Here is a 21,658-nt window from a genome sequence, read left to right as displayed (position 1 = left end):
TGACGTTGTGAAAGCTTGAGAGGCTGCATAGATATGTTCATTTATGCAGAATGTAGAAGAAAGAATATAGACAATATTGATTCATTTATACAATAATGAGACAAGGGGGTATCACACCAGCCATATAATTGAATAAGAGGCTGGTGGCCAGGAGCTGGAACTCGTTCTGCACAACAGGAAATAGATGAATTCAAACATCTGATGAAAAGTATTTTTTACACTAACAACCTGACCTATATTACCGGTAACCTTCAAACGCCTAACACTCTTAAGACAATTTATACGATACTTGAACCTATTAGGCTAGTGAATACGTGTGAATACACACACTCGTACATCATCATTCCTGTTCCTTCAAGCACGTATTTACGTAAATTAAACAACTGCACGGCTGACGTCAGCACGTGTACCTACAACTACGGAAAGAACATCTGAGTAACATCCTTGTGTATCTGGTTATCTACACTTGGGGTGGATTATAAGTGTGTGTACCAGGCAGCACCTCAAGTCGTACATCCGGCTCATCTACAGTGAAAAGCTCAGTCCCCAAAGGTACCGTACTTGTTCCAGCACTTGTTCTCATCCTAATATCAGACACAGACCAGGATACAAACTACAGCACTGTATCATTTGCAGATAACACTAGGATTTTCACGCGAGTAGACAACACAGAGGACACGGCAATCATCTAATTGGGTGTAAATCGCGTCTTTCAATGGGCCACAGATAATATTAATGAAAAATAAGTTTCAGCTCCTGTGCTATGGAAAAAAATAAAAACTGAATCAAATCACACTGTAGAACGAAGGAGCAATGAAAAGGATCTAGGAGTAATCATGTCAGAAGACCTTACCTTTACAGAACACCATAAAGTAGCTGTCACGACTTCAAGACAAATTACAGGTTGGATAACAAGGACCTTTCAAACAAGGGATGTCAAACCAATTATGATACTTTTCAAGACACTAGTGCTCTCTAGGGTGGAATATTATTGCACTTTATTATTGCACTTTTGCACAGCCCGATTCAGAGCCGGAGAAATTACGGACCTAGAGAGCGTGCAAAGATCCTTTATCGCTAGAATTCTCTCTTATAAGTCACCTTAATTATTGGGACCAATTAAAAGTTCTAAATTTGTATTCTCAAGAGCACAGGCGAGAGAGATACATAATAATCTTCACATGGAAGACATTAGAGGGACTACTTCCAAATCTGAACACAGCAATGACATCACATGAGACCAGAAGGCATGGCAGGATGTGCAGAATACCCCCGTTGAAGAGCAAAGGTGCAACAGGTACTCTGAGGGAGAACTAAAGCTACACAAGGTAGCCCAGGTAGGGTAGACACCATTATATACTACCACAACACCGTTATGTAGGAGCAGAACAACTATAGGGAAGGACGAACACCTTTACACAAATGATCCACCCCCGCCTCCAGCACTCCTCCCAGAACGGGGAGGAGCTCGACACCTGTGCCTAGTCATATTAACATATGCCAACATTACACTCTCGTGAATAACACAGGATGAGACACGTGTGTGTTTCCTGGGCGTGACCGGGAGCGTCATGTCTCCGATAACCGCCTTGCGTGCGCCATTATCGTATGAATTATATTTACATCCGAGTGCTTAAAAATAAACTTAATTGCCACATAGAGGTTCCTTCCGGTATCACTGTTCAGGCTGTGTAGCCTCGGATCCTGGGTCGCTTATCCCTGGAAACACAAACCGCAACTGACCCTGTTTTCCGCTTGTTACAACTTGTAATAAAGTTGTTACATCTTGGCTTAACGTGTTTATGACGTATTAGAACGTTGTTACAACTTGTTATATTGGTTCTTATTACTTGTTAGGTGTTAAATCTTGTTCGAACGTTGTAGCAACGTCGTAGTTTCGCTGTTTGGCGGGATATCCTTGGCCAACAGTTTATTCTTAATACCTTGTATATCGCAGTCATGTCCCTACTGTTTTTTTTTTTAGAAATGGCTTATGAATTGAACTAACAAATTCCAAGTTATTAGGCGAGAAATAGCACTCTCGTTCGAATCAGAGACTGAAAAACAAAAATTAACCAAAACCATGATGCCAGAGGAGCACATTAGCTGAAGCTACTCCGAGTACCGGACCCCAACATGAAAAAGCACAAAATTAAACAAAGTCCGGAGAATAATAATTCTTCTGGGCTTCAGTAGTAGTCAGGGGAAAGTCGAAAAATGCCAGTTTGGCAGCAGGATGCTGCTTCTGTTAACCTTCCTTAAGACCACTCATAGCCTAGTCAACAGAGCGTCAGCCTCACACGTGTAGAGTCCACGGTTCGAGACTCCTACAACCCAGGTGAATGCAAAGTCCGGAGATATGCAATGGAGCTCGATCCGAAGCCAAGGATCCAGAGTTACGGACAGAGATGCCCTGACCATCTCCCTACAGGAGGGAGGGAGGAATGTGAACAACATTGTTATAACATTGTAAGATAAAGTGATCAGGGAAGAGAGGAGTGGGAAGAGAGAGAGACAGTGAAGATGGGGACACAGGGAAGAGAGAGAAGATAGATGAAGTGGGAAATGTATCAGAGGAGACAGATAGATCATGATAATGGAAGTGGACAGGAAATGAGGCAAACTAGAGTCAAATTGCAAGCGAATAGCAACAGAGGTGTATGAAAGGAAAGACAGGGCGTGACACAAGGAAGCAAAGATGAAGCACACATGGTGTATGAAAGCCCCGATAATGGAGCTCAGGTGACTGGAAGGTTACTGAGTAAGGTAGGGGGGCCACAGGAGCGAGTTACAAATCAGGGAAGGAGAGTGAACAGCCCAAAGCTACAAGGATGACCGCAAGGTCTCCTACAATACACTGCATGACTCATCAGTAACTCAGTGAGTGCAACACTCACCATTAACACCTAACATAACCCGACAAACCAAACTCTCATCACAATCATACCTTTCTGACCAAGTGCGGCGGGACATTCACACACAATTTAGTTGTAATTGTTGTACAAAGCAGTACAACAATAATCTGGCATCACAGGCAGTCCTGCTAATTTTGTGGTGATCAATTCTCGAGAGAGAGAGAGAGATTCACGTGTACTCACCTAGTTGTGTTTGCGGGGGTTGAGCTCTGGCTCTTTGGTCCCGACGTGTGAGAATACATCAATGTGTTCAAGTTAATTTGTGTAAGCATAGGTGCTGAATAGTTAATTTTCCCTACGTAGCTAGCATACATAGTGAAGGTTGGGAGAGAGAGAGAGAAGAGAGAGGAGAGAGAGAGGAGAGAGAGAGAGAAGAGAGAGGAGAGAGAGAGGAGAGAGAGAGAGGCGAAAGAGAAGAGAGAAAAATAAAGAAACAAAGAAAAAGATGGTGAGAGAAAAAGAAAAAAGACAGAGGAAAAGTGAAAACAAGAGAAAAAAAAAGAGAAGACGGAGAAAAAGAGAAAAGAAAAAGATAACAAAATATGTGTGTGTGTGTGTGTACTCACCTAGTTGTACTTGCGGGGGTTGAGCTTGGCTCTTTCGGCCCGCCTCTCAACTGTCAATCAACTTGAGCTGAAGCTCAACCCCTGCAAGCACAACTAAGCGAGTACACTAACTATAAAAGAGTTACCCGGCGGTGTGCGGGTCTGCCTACCCCCCCCCCATCTTACACTATCACTAATTTTTAACACCATAAAACACTTCACATGTTTTAAGGGTTGAAAGGGGGGGCATTATGATTAGAATTGTGTCTCAAACAGTTTCCAAAATTACCAAATAATAATAATTATAATAATCAAAATAATAATTGAGAGGCGAGTCATACAGCACACCAAGTTTTTCGCAGGGGGTGTAACGTTGGCACAGTGTCACTTGGCACCGTTTTCTTTGGCACCAATCCTGACCCCACCCGTGTTGGGCACCTACCCAACAGCAATGACTGTTAAAAATTGAGTGAAGCTAGCCCCAGGCATCTGGCCTCCAACCTCTAACTACAGTATTACAAAGCATGTAGATGACTAAATCAGTGTCATCTACCGTATAGCCGTCAGTTTTAAGACTTCTAATGACATTGAAAAGGCTTTACCAACTGCTAATTTTTTTATGAATAGTATACATTAGGTAGACCGTCTAGTATTTTTCTGAGACCTGTTCCAATTTCTGATGATCAAAGTAATTAGAATGGAAACTGGGTATAGAATAGTTCTTCTCTAACACTTATTTAATATTTTATTGGACACTTCTTATATATATTCAACATGTTACAGGTTTATTTAGTGTCATTTGAGCAACTTAAAATGCTGCATATTTTAGTGACTAGGACTTAGTCGGATTTTTATATTAATGAAAACTTTTAAGATCTGCGTAGTTTATTAACCTTTCTCAATATTTCTAATATCTTTCTATTAATCATTAATTTGTCAGCTGTGTCTTAGATGGATCTGAATTGTTCAGTTTGCTCGTATCTATATATACAATTTGAGATTTAACTCCTAATTACCTTGGGATGTGCTACAAAAGATCAGCACCAGTGTCTTCAACAGCAGCTCCAGGATGACACTGTGTACCTTACCTGTCCTACTACAAAGAACGTCCTTATCGCTCGTATGCTTGAAAAATTGCTAAAAATTATCGTACTAGAAAATGAAAGCGGCTGGCGAAAGTGATGACACTATGTAAAGACACATCAAACTTTATATAGCATACATAAATACGTGTATCTATGTATTTTACGTATGTAGCTTAGCCTAGGATTTTAAAAGCACTACAATCACCTTCTGTGGTTGATTGTTCAATAAATCTCTCACCCTGTCCATGGAGGACAGAAGAATATGTATATATTCTTGTTAGCATTGCAAATGTGTGGCCACGTCTGTGGTAGAAAGTAATAATAATAAACGTAGTGTCTCGTTTTCTTTTTTGGGTCCTCTGGTAGGTAAGGAGAGACCACTTTAAATTGACCGTTGATGTACCCGTGTCTCCAGCACAGGCCAAGATGACTGGTGGCGCGGGGCCTCGGGAGCGACCTTAGTAGCCTCTTAAACCTTGATCTTGCACGCCCCGGGGAGACGCCTCATCACCACAACGTTGCAATATCTTGTATTTATGTTATGTAAGGGAGAACTTGTTGCATCAGTTAGTGGTCCACTACGCCGGGGTGAACCACAAACACCATCCACGGGACGGTGATCAGAGTGACTATGTTATTTTCACCCCAAACATGGCATTTCTGCACGCATTAGGCTTTCGAATGAATAGATTTCACTAGATTTGGATATATTTAATTATAATATGACAGGTCTATTTTATATGTAGTTATATAAATTCTCTCACATTCTATTTTATATAGTTATTATTTTTACATTCATGTACAGATCTTGAAAAGCAGCAGCAATCACTTTTACTGTTTACCTGTAACAAACTGTCTTCAGACAACACACAGCCCCTTTGTTTAAGTCCCTGAAAATGCTTAATATACACTTAGTCCACACATTCTCATGTGCTATATCTACATGTACAAAACCTTGTTGCTAAATGTTAATCTTGATTTGAAACTTTTCCCTTGATAGGCGTAATAAAACCCATGAGAAATAAATATATCTTTGATGTCCCCAAAGTCAGACTAAATCTGTGCAAACACTATGCAAATAAAAGGACCCAGTCTTTGGAACTCACTCCCTGATGAATTAAAAAAAATTGTCCAACCCATCCCCTGTTCAAAAGTAAAAATCAAAATGTACCTAATTTCACCCTCATAAGTTTCCTACCTTGTGCTTCAAACTCACACTGTATCTTGTACTACCCACTTCACCAATATTAGTACTTAATTAATTGAGGTGTATATCTTTAACAGTGTAATCACCTCTGTCAACTTATATTGTAGTTATCTGTTGATATCAAACTTGGCTACAATGTACCCTTTCATCTTACCTGATATGTTAGATTAAGGAGCAGCCCAAAACGCTCTGTGTGTTAGTGGCTTTATAAGAATGTAAAAATAACAATCTTCACCCACCCATTGTACCTTCTTGCAAATAAATAATTAATTATTATTATTATTATTACCTACCTTGTGAAACTTCTTGGGATCAATGGCCCCCTGCGGCTGTTTCACTATGAAACAAATCAACGATATAATTAATCCTGTAATTCCACGGGCGTGACAAAACTCCCCCCTCCCCCAATCCTAAAGCATTCATAAGCCTATCCAATTAGGCACAGCTGGCGCGGCCTATCATCCAGCAGGTTGGTAAGGCAGGCGAGCAGGACGTCTGGAGGAAGACTTACCAACTGGCTCCAGGGAAGAGGAGACACACACCCACACACAACCATCACACTTTGTACACTGACGCTCACGAACTCCAAACATCCCCTCGCTCCTCTCGTCAGTCACCTCCCCTCCCTCTCTGGTGACCCTCCCTCACTAAGGCACTCTCCCTCACTAGGCACCCTCCCTCACTGGTGACCCTCCCTCACTAGGCATCCTCCCTCTCTGGTGACCCTCCCTCACTAGGCACTCTCCCTCACTAGACACCCTCCCTAACCAGGTATCCACCCTCACCAGAGGGCGGAAGAGTGACACAGCAGGAGGACACCTCGGTACTGAGTTAGGTGGAGTCCAGTTTTGTTATATAACAGTGCATTTCTCAGGAGTAAGGCAACCGCTCCTGTGCCAGGTAAGTCCACTACGGGTTCACCACAGCCCGTGCTACTTGCCCCTCTCCTGTGCCAGGTAAGTCCACTACGGGCTCACCATAGCCCGTGCTACTTGGAAATTTTTGTTCCCAGTAGCTGAATCTAAAACAGCAGGAGTAAGGACGAGTATTTGCGTACAACTGTACAGATTAGGTAGATTTCGAAAATGTTTACTCTGATTTGACAATGAGTAGTCGCCTGTGTAATTATTATTAACATCTTTATTGACAAAGTTAATTACAATTTTTGCCTAATCTGAGGATTTCAATTAAGTCTTATTAAAGAGAGGATAATGCTGGCATTCACTGTCACGCAGGACAGAGGGTCATACACAAGACAATAGGTCTAAACTGTAGGCTGAAGCACATGTATATCATGGTTACAATCAATGTTTTAATGTATGAATATGTAAAAACATATTCTGCTGCCTGCTGTCCTGTGTGACAGTGAACAGCAGAAAACTGAATTTACAAATTTACATACCCTATAACGTATGACACCAACCCACACCACGTAAGGCATGACTGATATCCAACTACCCGCCCATGAGAGAGAGAGAGAACTTTACAGGAAAAAATCAACCCACTTCCGCGCGGGAAGTGTCAACACCAAAACGGATAACAACACCGTATCTTGCCGGTATCGGGACGGTCATCCGGGTGATTATCATTATTATTATTTAGTCATTTATTATGCACCCCATCACGTGGGCAGTGGTGGAAGGTGGGGTGAGGGGTGGTGACAACACCCCCAGGGTCACCACCTTCTTGGTGGTGTTGGCAGTCAGTCAACACTGAAGGTCACCATCACTCACTCACTCACTCACTCACTCTCACCACTCTGTCCTCACTCACAACTGTTTTCCACCACTGCCGTGATGCTTGGGTCTGGATCCAGCTTAGTGCACAGTGCAACGGTGGCTGGCGTCAGTACGTGGCCACAATTTCTACTGGGCGTGCGCACGTGCTAAGGTTAAGGGCACGAGCACGTATGCCATGTTGGAGTAGGACATAAGAGGTCATGGCTAGCCTTCCTTGATTGTAAGAATAGTGCTTGAATACAATATTAGCTTAGCGTTTAGTAGTATTTGTTAAAGTATTCCCAGGCAACATTACTTGCTTAATTGGGAATCCATCCAAAAGTCTGGTCATTTTAGCCTATCCATCCAAGTATGGTCACTAGCCAGAGAACACATACGGCATTCATAGACACGATAAAACATTAAATTATTAGGACCGTCTCAAAGCTCTCAAAATATACTCTGGAAAGGAGACGAGAAAGGTATCAAATAATATATACATGGAAGATACATATAATATATACATCAGCTTGGATTCAGGAAGAACACATCCATCATCAACCCTGATGAGATGAAATAACCCGGACGGAAAAGGGTAGGCAGAATGTATATTTTTGTATTGTAAGGAAGCCTCTGACATGATACTAAACAGAATATAATGTACAAGTGTGAGAATCGGGCAACGACAGAAGCTATTAGTGGACAAAGAAGTACTTAAAGCAACAGTAAACAGTGCGTAACTGTTAAGGAAGCCTCACCAGAGTGCTGAGATGTTGCCGGGAGTGTTCTAAATCCCTCAGGGGCATTTGGTCTTATTTTATTCCTGATTTATGCAAATAATATTTTAGAGACGACAGACTTTTCTATCAATGTTCGCCGACAAGGCAAATATTTTGAGGGTAAACAGGACAAAGGAGAGCAAGAGGCAAAAGGAAGACCTCGATAGACTGACTGCAAGACTGCTCTAACACACTGATTCACAACTAGGACTGCCGAAGACGTCTCCTTGTGTAAAATATGTGTGAAATACAGTTGTTTAATACTTTTAGCATAACTGGATTCGTTCTCGGATCAAAACCGGGGATACAGGGTTCGGTTCCCGGGCGGGACAGAAAGAAGTAGGCACATTTACTTTCACCTAATGCCTTTGTTCACCTAGCAGGAAACAGCTACCCGGAGTTAGGCAACGGTTGAGAGAATGTAGCCAAGTGAAATGTCAATTGTTCCACCTTGGTGGAAACGCCATGCAAGCTTAATGTATATATATCTATATAAACAGGTTTCATGTCCCCAGACAAAACTTGGCATCATCATGTCCAGGAGAGTTCAGGGCCGGACATGACTGATGGCGTTTGTCGAAGAGAAAGATGGAGTCTTTGAGAGTGGCGGCGGCGCCTGCAGGAGCCGCAGGAGCCGGCGCGGCCTTGGTGCTCAGCGTTTCATAGCAACAGTCACTTATGTAAACATTTGATCAACAATCCCTCAGGCAAACACGTCCAGTGGCACGGTCTTCAACACTTACACTCGTCACTTTACGCACTCGGCTTGTAAGTGCCTGTATGCACTTGCTGGCGTGTGACACACCTCACCTTTATATTGTTTAACAAGAAATCCTGGTAAATAATTCGTTTACGGGCTGACTATAGCCTATGCTACATGGAAATTTTGTTCAGAGTAGCTGAATCTAAAAGAAAAACAATTCATTTGTCCCTGATTGATGAAGATTAAGCCACCCAAGAGGTGGCACGGGCATGAATAGCCCCGTAAGGGAGTTGGGTACATGGTTCTTTATATGTACCTAGCAACCTCTTAAAAAAACTGAAACATACATAAGAATTAAGGAAACTGCAGAAGTCCTATTGGCCCGTGGTGGCACCAATTTATAACCACCCAAACTCATTTATATATACATGTCTCAACCCCCACAAGCACAACTAGGTGAGTACACACACCACACCACTCGCAGGTGTAGGAACACCTGTGGAACAAGTGAACACCTGTTGAACAAGTGAACACCTGTCACAAGAACCTTCCCTCCCCCACAGATGAACCACTCACGAGTTCATCTCTACTTACTATTACTTTGCATGTAGTTATAAGTGACTGACCTTAACCTAACAAAAATACAATTACGAATGAACACAAGTTTAGTTCCTCAGCACAACGCCGGGTTAATCAATAAAGTAATGAGTTACTAACAGTACCTGTTAACCAGGTATTATGGACATTGAATAATTGTTAACGAGATATTATGGGCATTTAATCCCTATTGAAAAGATATTAAAGGCATTTAATCTCTATTAAATATATATGATAGGTCTTAAATCCCTGTTAAAGAGATATTATAGCCATTTAATCCCTATTAAATAGATATTATAGCCATTTAATCCCTATTAAAGATATTATAGGCATTTAATCCCAATTAAAAAGATATTAAGGTAATCTCTTAAATATATATTATAGATCTTAAATCCCTATTAAAGATATAGCCATTTAATCCCTATTAAAGATATATTATAGCCATTTAATCTCTATTACAGATATTATAGGCATTGATATGTTTACTTAAAATCGCGTATGTTATTTTTTTTATAGGGACTCGGACCCAGAATTCCCAATTGAAAGCCGACAACGAACCCAACTTTGCTAAATAGAAACAATAGTTATAAACTGGACAACATAAGATTTAGGAAGGACATGGGTAAATACTGGTTTGAGCTGTTATTGATTGAACAGATTAATGGGTAACATAATAAGACATGGTATTGCTGGATAATTTTAAGATGAGGTAATTAACCTCTCTAGTTAACGTAGGCTACCATAAATGGATAGTGAATTCAATACTCATAATGTACTAGGCTACCATCAATGATGCTACGATCATGGAATACAACAATGAGTATTTAACAAATGTGAATGTAATTTGGGGATATTGATAGGCGTTGCCGCGTCCAATAGTCTGGTTGGCCAGACCAGCAACCAGGAGGCCTGGTCCAGGACCGGGCCGCGGGGATGTTAAGCCCCGAAATCATCGCAAAGTAATCGCAAATTAAGGTTCCTTCTGCAGTTTCTTAAATTCTTATGTTCTTAAGTCAACCCGGTCTCCTGAATAGTACATCTTGACAGACAATTTCCTTAAGGGCAAAAACCGATCTACTAAAACTGGCGAAATTAGCGTGATGTCCTGTTTCGTATTCGTGTCCTCGGGCAAAATAGTACATTAGTTTATTGACCAGACCACACACTAGAAAGTGAAGGGACGACGACGTTTCGGTCCGTCCTGGACCATTCTCAAGTCGATTGTGAGAATGGTCCAGGACGGACCGAAACGTCGTCGTCCCTTCACTTTCTAGTGTGTGGTCTGGTCAACATATTTCACCCACGTTATTGTGACGCCTCGTCTGCATAGTACATCAGTTTAGTGACGTTGGGAACGCTGGAGAGAAGGGACAGAGCACGAGTCTGACAGGAGACAGAGACGCCTCTGACGTCATTTATGTTTGCCTGAGAGCTGATAAAACAGGTGAGGGGGTTGGCAGACACCTCCCGCTGCCCAAGTTCGCCGCCACTTCTATCTTTCTTCACTCTCCAAATGACATTTTAAACGTACTTAAATATCCCCTCTGTGGTTGGGCTCTCTCAATAACTTGCTATATGTACTTTATCAGTTGTTCAACCCAATTCATTGAGAATACATGAAAATGTATATAGTTTATGCTGTTTATTTTTAGACAATTTTTTTGTAGATTAGATGGTCACGCCTGTGGAAGAAAATTAACTTTTTTTATTACACATTGTTGTGTGTGTTGTGTCATCAAAGACACATTATTGTGTCTTTTCATTGTTCCATCCCTACATATACGACAGAGCTCGTATACATGTCAGTAAGTTACAAAAGGTACAGCAAGGCTAGTAAGCGAGACAAATTGCTGCACCTCACTCCCGATAGTCTGGTAGTCCAGTAGTTTCTGTACTAATAAGAACATAAGTTAAGGAAACTGCAGAAGGCCTATTGACCTATACGTGGAAGCTCCTATTTATATTCACCCATTCATATGTGTGTCTAACCTACACTTCAAACAGTCAAGGGGTCCTTCGTATATTATGTTACCTGATAATGGGTTATTACAACCTTGTTACCAAACCAGTATTTACCCACGTCTTTCCTAAATCTAAACTTATCCAATCTATATCCAATTCGTGTTCTATTATGTGTTAATATGAAAATCATTTTGAGGCAATGGAGTGACCAAGCCTTAACCAACTCGGCCACGATGGGCGAGTCTATCACCCCAGAACACTACTAAATTCACTGGGAGGTTCTGCAGGCCAAAATCGGAGCCTAACCAGGATTTTAGTCACCCCAACCACTTTGACGGTCTGGGATTGAACGCTGACCTGTATGACGCGAGACCGTTGCTCTACAGTCCAGCCCAAGTGGTTGGGCCTTAAGTATGAATGTATACTTAAGTAATAAGTATACTCTTGGAAGCAATAATGAGATGATCAAGTTAATCTCACAGTCTGCGAACCTTCCTTATGACAAGCAACTAAGGAAACTAAATTTTCCTTATCTAGAAAAGCAGTATGCTCAAGACGGCATGCCACAAATGGAAGATGGTGCGAGCGTATTATACATGTTAAGAACATCAACGAACCTCGTAATTTTAGCGTCAAGCAAAATACAATTATAAAATTTCCCCTCTTGCTTCCTATATAAACATAAAATATTTTGAGACGATTCGTAACAAACACTTATCTAAAACACTTAAAATTGGATTACGAAAAAAAAACTTTAAAAATATTATGACCAGAGGTCTTTATAATGGTTAAAAATATATCAGAAAACTATAGTTATGAACAAAAACGTCTATAGCTGTTAGCGTTTTTCTTTATTTTTTACAAACATCGAACCACTACAAAGACTTAATTATCAAATTTTTAGATAATGTATTTTTTTGCAAATCACTATAAAGAATTCTTGTCTTAACCTATCTTTTACTAGGCCTAATACAGTACATAAATATTAAATTCGGCCAAAGATTACGTATACGAGTTCTAGGGTTGGTTATTTAAGCCGAGGACAGATTAGCCTAGGGGTTAGTCCGTTTTACTAGAATTGATTTGTTTTTAGCTTTCAAACAGTACAAAACGTGAATCTGTTTTGAGTACAGCAGTCTGTGCTGTACCTACAGCTGTCTATATTCTGTACACTCCTTTCATAGTACAGTAATTATGTACTATGGGAGGATGGGTTGAAAAAGTCACACATCAAATTTTAAGTCATCCAAATAACTTAATGACCTTTCCTGAAAATACATTACCAATTATAAAATGGTATATCATTCCCGTTCCGTTCCTACCTGAGTTGTGGTACGTGGATGTATGTGGTTGGCGCACCCAGAGAGCAAGAACAATCACCCCTTTACGACCACAAGCCTCCCTACAGCACCAGTGTGCGATATACACTGCTCATATGCTGGCCCTCAGCCACTACCACCACCTGTTAAACACACATCGTCTGCAACCACTCGATCGACCCCATAAACCTGGTTGTAATAAATACAAACCCGCAAAGAAACTAAATACCACAAGGCAGATTATCTGACGTTGTTTTACACACTAAATGAAATCCTCAAGTTATGGTATGAAAGGTGTGTGTGTGCATTTGTTCTCTGCCGGCCCTCTGACGTCCCCTTCACCTTCCCTCTTTCAGTCCCCTCAATGTCACCTCAATGTCAGCCCGTGCGCGCGCGCATATGACCTTCCCACGTCATGATTAATATAACACCCCCCTCCCTAATCTTCTTCCTCCCACAATGATTAATACAATACACAACTGTACTCACAATCGACTTGAGAATGGTCCAGGACGGACCGAAACGTCTCGTCCCTTCACTTTCTAGTGTGTGGTTTGGTCAACATTTTTCAGCCACGTTATTGTGACTCCTCGTCTGCAATACAATACGCATTCTTCTCCAAACTCTTTTCCTACGATAAATTGACCCGAGGGTAACAATCTCGAGTGGCCTCGACAGAGGAGGCCGGCGGCTTGTCAAAGGTCACCCCTCCCCCTTTGTATTGGTCGAGAGTTCTAGTCTCCCAGTCCCCAAGTGAATGAAATGTTTATTTCCAATTTATTTCCACTTTTCAATAATTTTCATTCAATAAGTTTGATATTGTTTTGAAATTCTGTAATAAATATAAATGAAATAACAGCTGGCGACTGTACTTTATCGACGAAAATTTGTGTGTTCGTGGTGGTAAATAAAAGTAATAAATTAAGAAAGACTAATAATTGGTACATATTTTTAAAATAAGGCGAAAAAATGTTGATCAAACCTAGGCTTCATCGTGATATATAAATTTGACAAAATATGAACATTACTTGGTTATTTACTGCTACATATTTCAAACCTATACAGTAAGTCACCAGCGGGTAGAGTGAACTGTACCCAGAATATCTGCTTCCCCTTCATCCCCCCTCCCAGCCCTTGACGCCAGCCGGCTTTTCATCTTTTCTGGCACCAGCAGCGGCGTCAGCCAGTAGCAAGAGATCTGGCGACGTGGACGCGCACATCCCTCAAGAATTGGCCAAGACGTTTGCCGATATTATTCACTATTAAGATGTAGGCCTACCTAAATATTCAAAAGGCCGTTTGAGCATCGTGAACCTTCAAACCCACGTGACTATCCCAGCGTATATGGTTTTGTGTTATAAAGTAATTGTTCATGTTAACTCTGTAATCACCATTCGCACGCGATCTATCATGGCGTTGGTATCTAAATATAGTACTAGATTCCCAGTGTTGATGACCAAATTTATAACAGCCAAGAGTTTAATCATTTTCTTTAAATCGGAAAACGGTATTGCACCAGGCTAACAACTTAATAATGCTTGTAATGTGTGTGTGTACTTACACGTAATACTTTAATAATGTATGTAACGTGTCTATTTAAACGTAACATTAACACAGTGCAGTGGGTATCGAAGTGGCTACTAGAAACTTGGGGTTAGTGTGCAAATGGATCGGACTGGAACATCTTGATGATCCAAACCTATTGAAGGCAACATTAATTAGACTGTTCTTCATATGGAAAAAGTGATCTTATTTTGGATACACCCTGGATACATATTATACATATTATATATATTTACATATATTATTATATTATATGCGTTAATCACGAAAATTAACCTGATGAAAAATGCGAGTGTCATACCATGAAGGAAGAATTGAAATAAGAATTTCCTTAAGTACTTTCATATTTATTAATACATCTTCAGAAGGATGAAGATGTATTATTAAATACGAAAGTACTTAAGGAAATTCCTGTTTCAATTCTTCCTTCGTGGTCTGACACTCATAATATATAGTGTATATATATATATATATATATATATATATATAGTGTATATATATATATATATATATATATATATATAGTGTATATATATATATATATATATATATATATATATATATATATATATATATATATATATATATATATTAGTATATTTTGGTAGCAGTCTTTCCTGTAGACATATTTTATTAAATATGACCGAAAAAGTAAGATTAATAATTCTAACACGAATTTTCTCAATCTTTCGTACATTATGCTTCACTGTTGGAGGTAAATCAAAAATCACTTCTCCAAAATTCATTTTTATTTCTAGTCTGACGCGACACGGGCGCGTTTCGTAAAACTTATTACATTTTCAAAGACTTCACAAATACACAACTGATTAGAACTTGCGTTTCCCTGATTTTATATCTACATTTGAGTGAGGTGGGAAGGGTGATGTGGCATTACATTTGAGTAAGGTGGGAAGGATGATGTGGCATTAGAGGATATTAATAGGGTATTAAAAGTATCAACACAAGACAGAACACGAAACAATGGATATTGAATAGAAGTGTTTGTAGAAAGCCTATTGGTCCATATTTCTTGATGCTTCTATATTGGAGCGGAGTCTTGAGGTGGGTAGAATATAGTTGTGCAATAATTGGCTGTTGATTGCTGGTGTTGACTTCTTGATGTGTAGTGCCTCGCAAACGTCTAGCCGCCTGCTATCGCTGTATCTATCGATGATTTCTGTGTTGTTTACTAGGATTTCTCTGGCGATGGTTTGGTTATGGGAAGAGATTATATGTTCCTTAATGGAGCCCTGTTGTTTATGCATCGTTAAACGCCTAGAAAGAGATGTTGTTGTCTTGCCTATATACTGGGTTTTTTGGAGCTTACAGTCCCCAAGTGGGCATTTGAAGGCATAGACGACGTTAGTCTCTTTTAAAGCGTTCTGTTTCGTGTCTGGAGAGTTTCTCATGTGCCTAAATGCCAACAGCGACTGCCCTGACAGGTACAAGAGGAGTGTTGTTAACGCATACGTCGACCGTGCTCTCAGCCACAGCTCAGAATGGAAGCAAGTCGACGAAGAACTCTGTAGGGTAAGGCAGGTTCTAGTCAATAACGGCTTCTCCAATGGTTTCATCGAAGACATCATAAGAAGGAAAGTGAAAAGCCATGCAACCTCCGAAGAGACAACTAACACAACACCTATACCCCCTATTAGACTATTTTACAGGAACTTCTTTTCCACAGCTCATAAAACAGAGGAAAGGGTCCTGAAAGATATTGTTAATAGAAACGTTATCCCTACAGACAAAAATCAGAGGATACAACTGACGATTTACTATAAAACCAGAAAAACGGCCAGCCTACTCATGAGAAACTCTCCAGACACGAAACAGAACGCTTTAAAAGAGACTAACGTCGTCTATGCCTTCAAATGCCCACTTGGGGACTGTAAGCTCCAAAAAACCCAGTATATAGGCAAGACAACAACATCTCTTTCTAGGCGTTTAACGATGCATAAACAACAGGGCTCCATTAAGGAACATATAATCTCTTCCCATAACCAAACCATCGCCAGAGAAATCCTAGTAAACAACACAGAAATCATCGATAGATACAGCGATAGCAGGCGGCTAGACGTTTGTGAGGCACTACACATCAAGAAGTCAACACCAGCAATCAACAGCCAATTATTGCACAACTATATTCTACCCACCTCAAGACTCCGCTCCAATATAGAAGCATCAAGAAATATGGACCAATAGGCTTTCTACAAACACTTCTATTCAATATCCATTGTTTCGTGTTCTGTCTTGTGTTGATACTTTTAATACCCTATTAATATCCTCTAATGCCACATCATCCTTCCCACCTTACTCAAATGTAATGCCACATCACCCTTCCCACCTCACTCAAATGTAGATATAAAATCAGGGAAACGCAAGTTCTAATCAGTTGTGTATTTGTGAAGTCTTTGAAAATGTAATAAGTTTTACGAAACGCGCCCGTGTCGCGTCAGACTAGAAATAAAAATGAATTTTGGAGAAGTGATTTTTGATTTACCTCCAACAGTGAAGCATAATGTACGAAAGATTGAGAAAATTCGTGTTAGAATTATTAATCTTACTTTTTCGGTCATATTTAATAAAATATATATATATATATACACACACTGTATACATATGACAGTGTCAGACCACGAAGGATTGCAACAGATCTAAAGCATGGAAATTAGAGTTTGTATTTACAAAACTATTTATTCAAGCTTGTGTATTGTGGTAATCCTGTTTTAAATGATGACATTGCACACTACCAGGTCTTATACTTTGGCCTTGAATTACATTGAGGCTGTAAATCTAGCTACATTATTAAAACAGCTAACCTATGTCCACTCTACACAGGAATAAAACACTATAGAGATAAACTGTACAAGTTTGGGTTTGTTGTAGTACAAGATGGCAACTGGTTTAATCAGATCATTCACAAAGCCTTATTCTCTGTTCCATGTTTCCCCCCCTCTAATCATACAAAATTTAAGACTATTTTTAATATAAAAATAGCATTGAAAACCTTGCTTAGCAATGCTGTCTAGGTCAAGATAATCAATTGATTGTTAGATTGGCTGTGAAAAAAATTGGTGCGATCTATTATTACTTATAGAACAGCTCTATTGATAAGTTTGATAGATTATTGATACAACCTATGCAAATTAGACAAAGCTTGTTCTGAATACAGGCAAGTGGAATCTATCCCAGTACCTATTCAGAGCAATAGCAGTTAATATTTGTGAAAGACATTATTAAAGCAACAGACTTTTGCTACCTGACAACAAATTGGTGTATTACATTCAACACTCATTCAAATATTTAAGGCAGCACAATAGTTGCTTTTCCCTCCATCTCCATTTTAATTTAATTGAAAGTGACTTGAGGAATATTTTTGATGTACTTTATTATGACATAAATTGTATAACTTGCATTTAATGTTTTTCTAATGTTGCTCTCACATAGCAAGAGCTAGAATGATGTTTTACAAGTCAACCCAATTATATACAGAGGCTGGAGTCACTCATATAGCTTACTGAATGTGACTTGAAGGTTTATTTATCTTATCCAATTGTGTAATAATAATAATAATAATAATTTGTTTTTTTTCAGACAGGCAGTTTGTGTATATTTTATACACACACAGAAATATAAGAAAATTCACTTTTGCAAACAGAGTGGTAGACAGTTGGAACAAATTAGGCGAGAAGGTGGTGGAGGCCAAAACCGTCGGTAATTTCAAAGCGTTATATGACAGTGCTGGGAAGTCGAGACACCACGAGCGTAGCTCTCATCCTGTAACTACACTTAGGTAATTACTTTAGGCTTGTATTGAGGTCCCCCCTTCCCCTTCACCCCCAGGTCGAACTACTGACCTTCCCCAGGGTATAATCTCATAACAGTTGCCTAACTCACAGGTACCTATTTACTGTTAGGTGAACCGAAGTATTAGGTGAAATGAAACATACCCAACCATCTCTATCCCACCTGGGATTCAAATCCAAGATTCCTGATTGCAAGTCAAGTAGAAACCCAACTGTACTACCGAGACTGTATCGTGAGCCAGTTGGGTTTTTACAAAAAGCTTTAGGGACAGTTATATAGTACTACAAATACTTGTATAAAATTAGAAATCAATACTGCCCCCAAATGCACACTTAACTTTCAGACTTTCAGACTGCCAGCTCAATGCAACAATCGTTTTATTACCATACTGAATACTACAAATTAAAAAAAAAGCTTACTTGAAAATTTTCAATTCATATTAATTCATTGTGTTGGGGGAAAGGCAGCCAGTGTATATATACTGTATATAAATGTTAGGTTTATATCGAGGTCCTCTTCTTTCCCCCCCCCCCCAAGGTCTAACTACTGACCTTTTCCCAGGATGTAACCCCACAAGTCGACTAACTCTTAAGTACCTATTTACTGCTAGCTAAACAGGGCATTAGGTGATAGGAAATGCACCCAACCATTTCTTTCCTGCTGAGATTCAAGCCCGGAATTCCTGAGTCAAGAATGAACCCAACTGTAGATAAACAATTCTTATAACCTATACTTCTAAATGTGATCTAATAGAATTTTAAAAGAAAGTATACTTTAAGATGACCTGTAGCACTCTAGTTAGCACTATCAACTTAGTTATTTGAACTCAAGTTCGATTCCCAGAAAGGGCACAACATTTGGGAAAGTTTCTTTACACCTAATGCTTTTCTTCATCTAAGAATAAATAGGTACAGTACCTGGTCTGTATCATTAAGAAAGTTAATCAGTGACCTAACAGGTTCCCAATCCTCATCAATAGGAAACCAAAACTTTCCTAACTTCAGTAATCAGCATAACCAAACTACTGTAGAATACAGTACGTATATTCATTTGGTATACTGAATAAGAATATGATGGCCGACATCAGATTCAATTGGCCTACTGGACGGCCTAAACAATAAGGGTCTTTTTATTTTCAGGGTAAATGCACCCATTTGATTAGGAGAGAATAGACTTTCTCTACGTTTAACTAGTATTAGGAGAGAATAGGTTAAGTTCGACTAGGATTAGGAGAGAATAGGTTAGGTTTGTTGTGTTGAATGCAGGGCAATGATGATGAGGGATCGTATGTGCCCTGGCAGCCTGGGAAATAACGAAGAGGAGTGGGATACCTACAGCCTCTTCAGGCCACGAACGTGGCCAATGAAGTGGTATGACGAAGTATTATTTATTTTCCCTCATAACATTTTTCTCTGCAGTGCATCTGAACAGCACGACAGCATATAATACACATCTCTACAATTACTACTGCAGTAGTGATATAATTATAGAGCAGCTAATACTGTATACAGTAATCAGTATAGTAGTTAATATTGTAGACTGCTATTTTCAGTACACAATCTAATACAGATCTGAATTCAATCAATAAATTTTTATTAATATTGATCCATAGACCTCTGCATTATTTTAATAAAGGACCATTGTGAGCTGCACAATTAAGGTACAGTATAGCATACAAAATATAATTATATATTATCACTCTATTTTTATGCATTATCAAATTTAAGCAATATTTTATTTGTTTTCAAGATGCATTACCAGTATGTACATTAAAAGCATCAGGGTCTCTTGCAAGTCAATTTAATTATCTCCATGGGGCATTACATATAGTTACTATACAGCTCATCTCTTAATTAACTAGATGAATATTGGAGTTCAGTTTCATAACTCATCATAAGTGCTCCTGTAACCTTTAAACCCCGCCTCACAAGATGAGTTAAAGGGCGCAATAAATGAAATAATTTAAATAATCAAATGAAATAATTTAATAATTTAAATAATTAAATAATAAATTAATTTAAATAATTAAATAATAAATTAATTTAAATAATTAAATGAAATAATTTAATTTAATTAATTAAACTTGTTTGCTAATATAAACTATGCTTCTTACATTCTTAATGTATAGAATAAAACTTGGCTTTAAAATCAATATATCAATTGTCTGGTGTAAGGAAGTGACCTCTATCCTTCTTGCTTGACCTTGACCGTCCTCGGTCAAGCCTCAAGGTCAACCAGTTGGACAATTGACCGGTAAATTGGATTCCACGAGTGTCAATTATAAAGAATTGAATGATGTATGTATATTTAGTCCAGCGTGGTGCTATATCATCGTCTTGAAGCACTTGCCAGTCCTTAATGTCCACGAAATGAAGAAGTCAAGGTGGTGAGCTGCCATGTCGTCTGCCAGACGACACACAATAACACGAAGCTATTAACGGATATTAACAGCAAAATAACCGTTCTCACGTATTCCCACATGCCCCATCGTACAGTACAAGTATTATTCACACTTACATGGCGCTTTGCTACCGTAGTTGCCATAGTGAGAGATGGAAAAAGAGGTGTAGAGGAGGAGGAGGTCTGGACCAACAGCTGGAGGACCAGCTGATGCTGCACCACTGTTGCCATCACCACCTCGCCTCTCACCCTCTTCACCAGAGGCCGGCTCTATTATAATTAATAATAATAATAAAAATAATAATAATTTATTTAGGAAAAGTACATACATAGTTGCAGAGTTACAGTACAAACATTCTGTTTGATTTAAAGATAAGAGGTAGTACATTCAATACCTAAAGCCACTAGTACGCATAGCGTTTCGGGCAATCCATACAATTATACAATTTATTTATTTATTTATATATAAAAAGGTACATTGGGTTTGTGAGAATACATAGCATGGTATTTACAATCTTGTAAAGCCACTAGTACGCGCAGCGTTTCGGGCAGGTCCTTAATCTATTAAGATTTCGGGCAGGTTCTTTATTTATTATATTGAATTTTGTAACTAGTTCATCAAGATTGTAACTTGTTTAGCTAAATGAACTGTGGGGTTCAGTCCCTGAGCCCATTATGTGCTTCTGTAACCCTTTCCACTACCGCCCACAAGATGGGTATGGGGTGTATAATAAATGAATTACACTAAACTATTTATTTATTTATATACAAGAAGGTACCTTTGAAGGGGTTAAGAGAGAACATAGAAATTAAGTTGATTGGATTGCGGGGAATAGTAAGCTAGAAGTTTGTTAAAGGTGCACCCATTATTCCCCAGCCTTTTCTTCCAGATGAATTTTCATCTGTATAGTAAAAATGTGACGTATATTTGCGGCTTGAGCTGGTGTATTTGGTTGTAAACCTGTTGTAGGTGAGCCCGGTGGGTTGTATTCGTAGGAAAACTTCAGCTGGAAAGGTTTAACAGAACGCGAATTATATGGGATGGGAAAACTCTAATG

At 39.3% G+C, this 21,658-nt stretch overlaps 1 protein-coding gene across 5 annotated transcripts in view; it reads right to left on the bottom strand.

Annotated features, from left to right (window-relative positions):
* The window catches only part of LOC123771904 (UTP--glucose-1-phosphate uridylyltransferase), a 37,376-nt gene extending 16,524 nt beyond the window's left edge, over positions 1-20,852 (bottom strand). The window contains exon 1 of one of the 5 annotated variants that reach the window (XM_045764690.2): positions 20,718-20,852. In XM_045764690.2, the coding sequence (XP_045620646.2) occupies positions 20,718-20,831 (114 nt within the window). In that variant the 5' untranslated portion in view covers positions 20,832-20,852. Of the gene's footprint in view, positions 1-6,263; positions 6,363-12,833; positions 12,983-20,717 lie in introns of those variants that run through there. The other 4 variants (XM_045764725.2, XM_045764699.2, XM_069324326.1 and 1 more) reach the window with 4 other exon arrangements.
* Positions 20,853-21,658: the final 806 nt, after the last annotated feature.

This window comes from Procambarus clarkii, chromosome 14 (genome assembly GCF_040958095.1).
Source record: "Procambarus clarkii isolate CNS0578487 chromosome 14, FALCON_Pclarkii_2.0, whole genome shotgun sequence".
NCBI lineage: Eukaryota > Metazoa > Arthropoda > Malacostraca > Decapoda > Cambaridae > Procambarus > Procambarus clarkii.
This window is presented reverse-complemented; position numbering and strand designations above follow the sequence as displayed.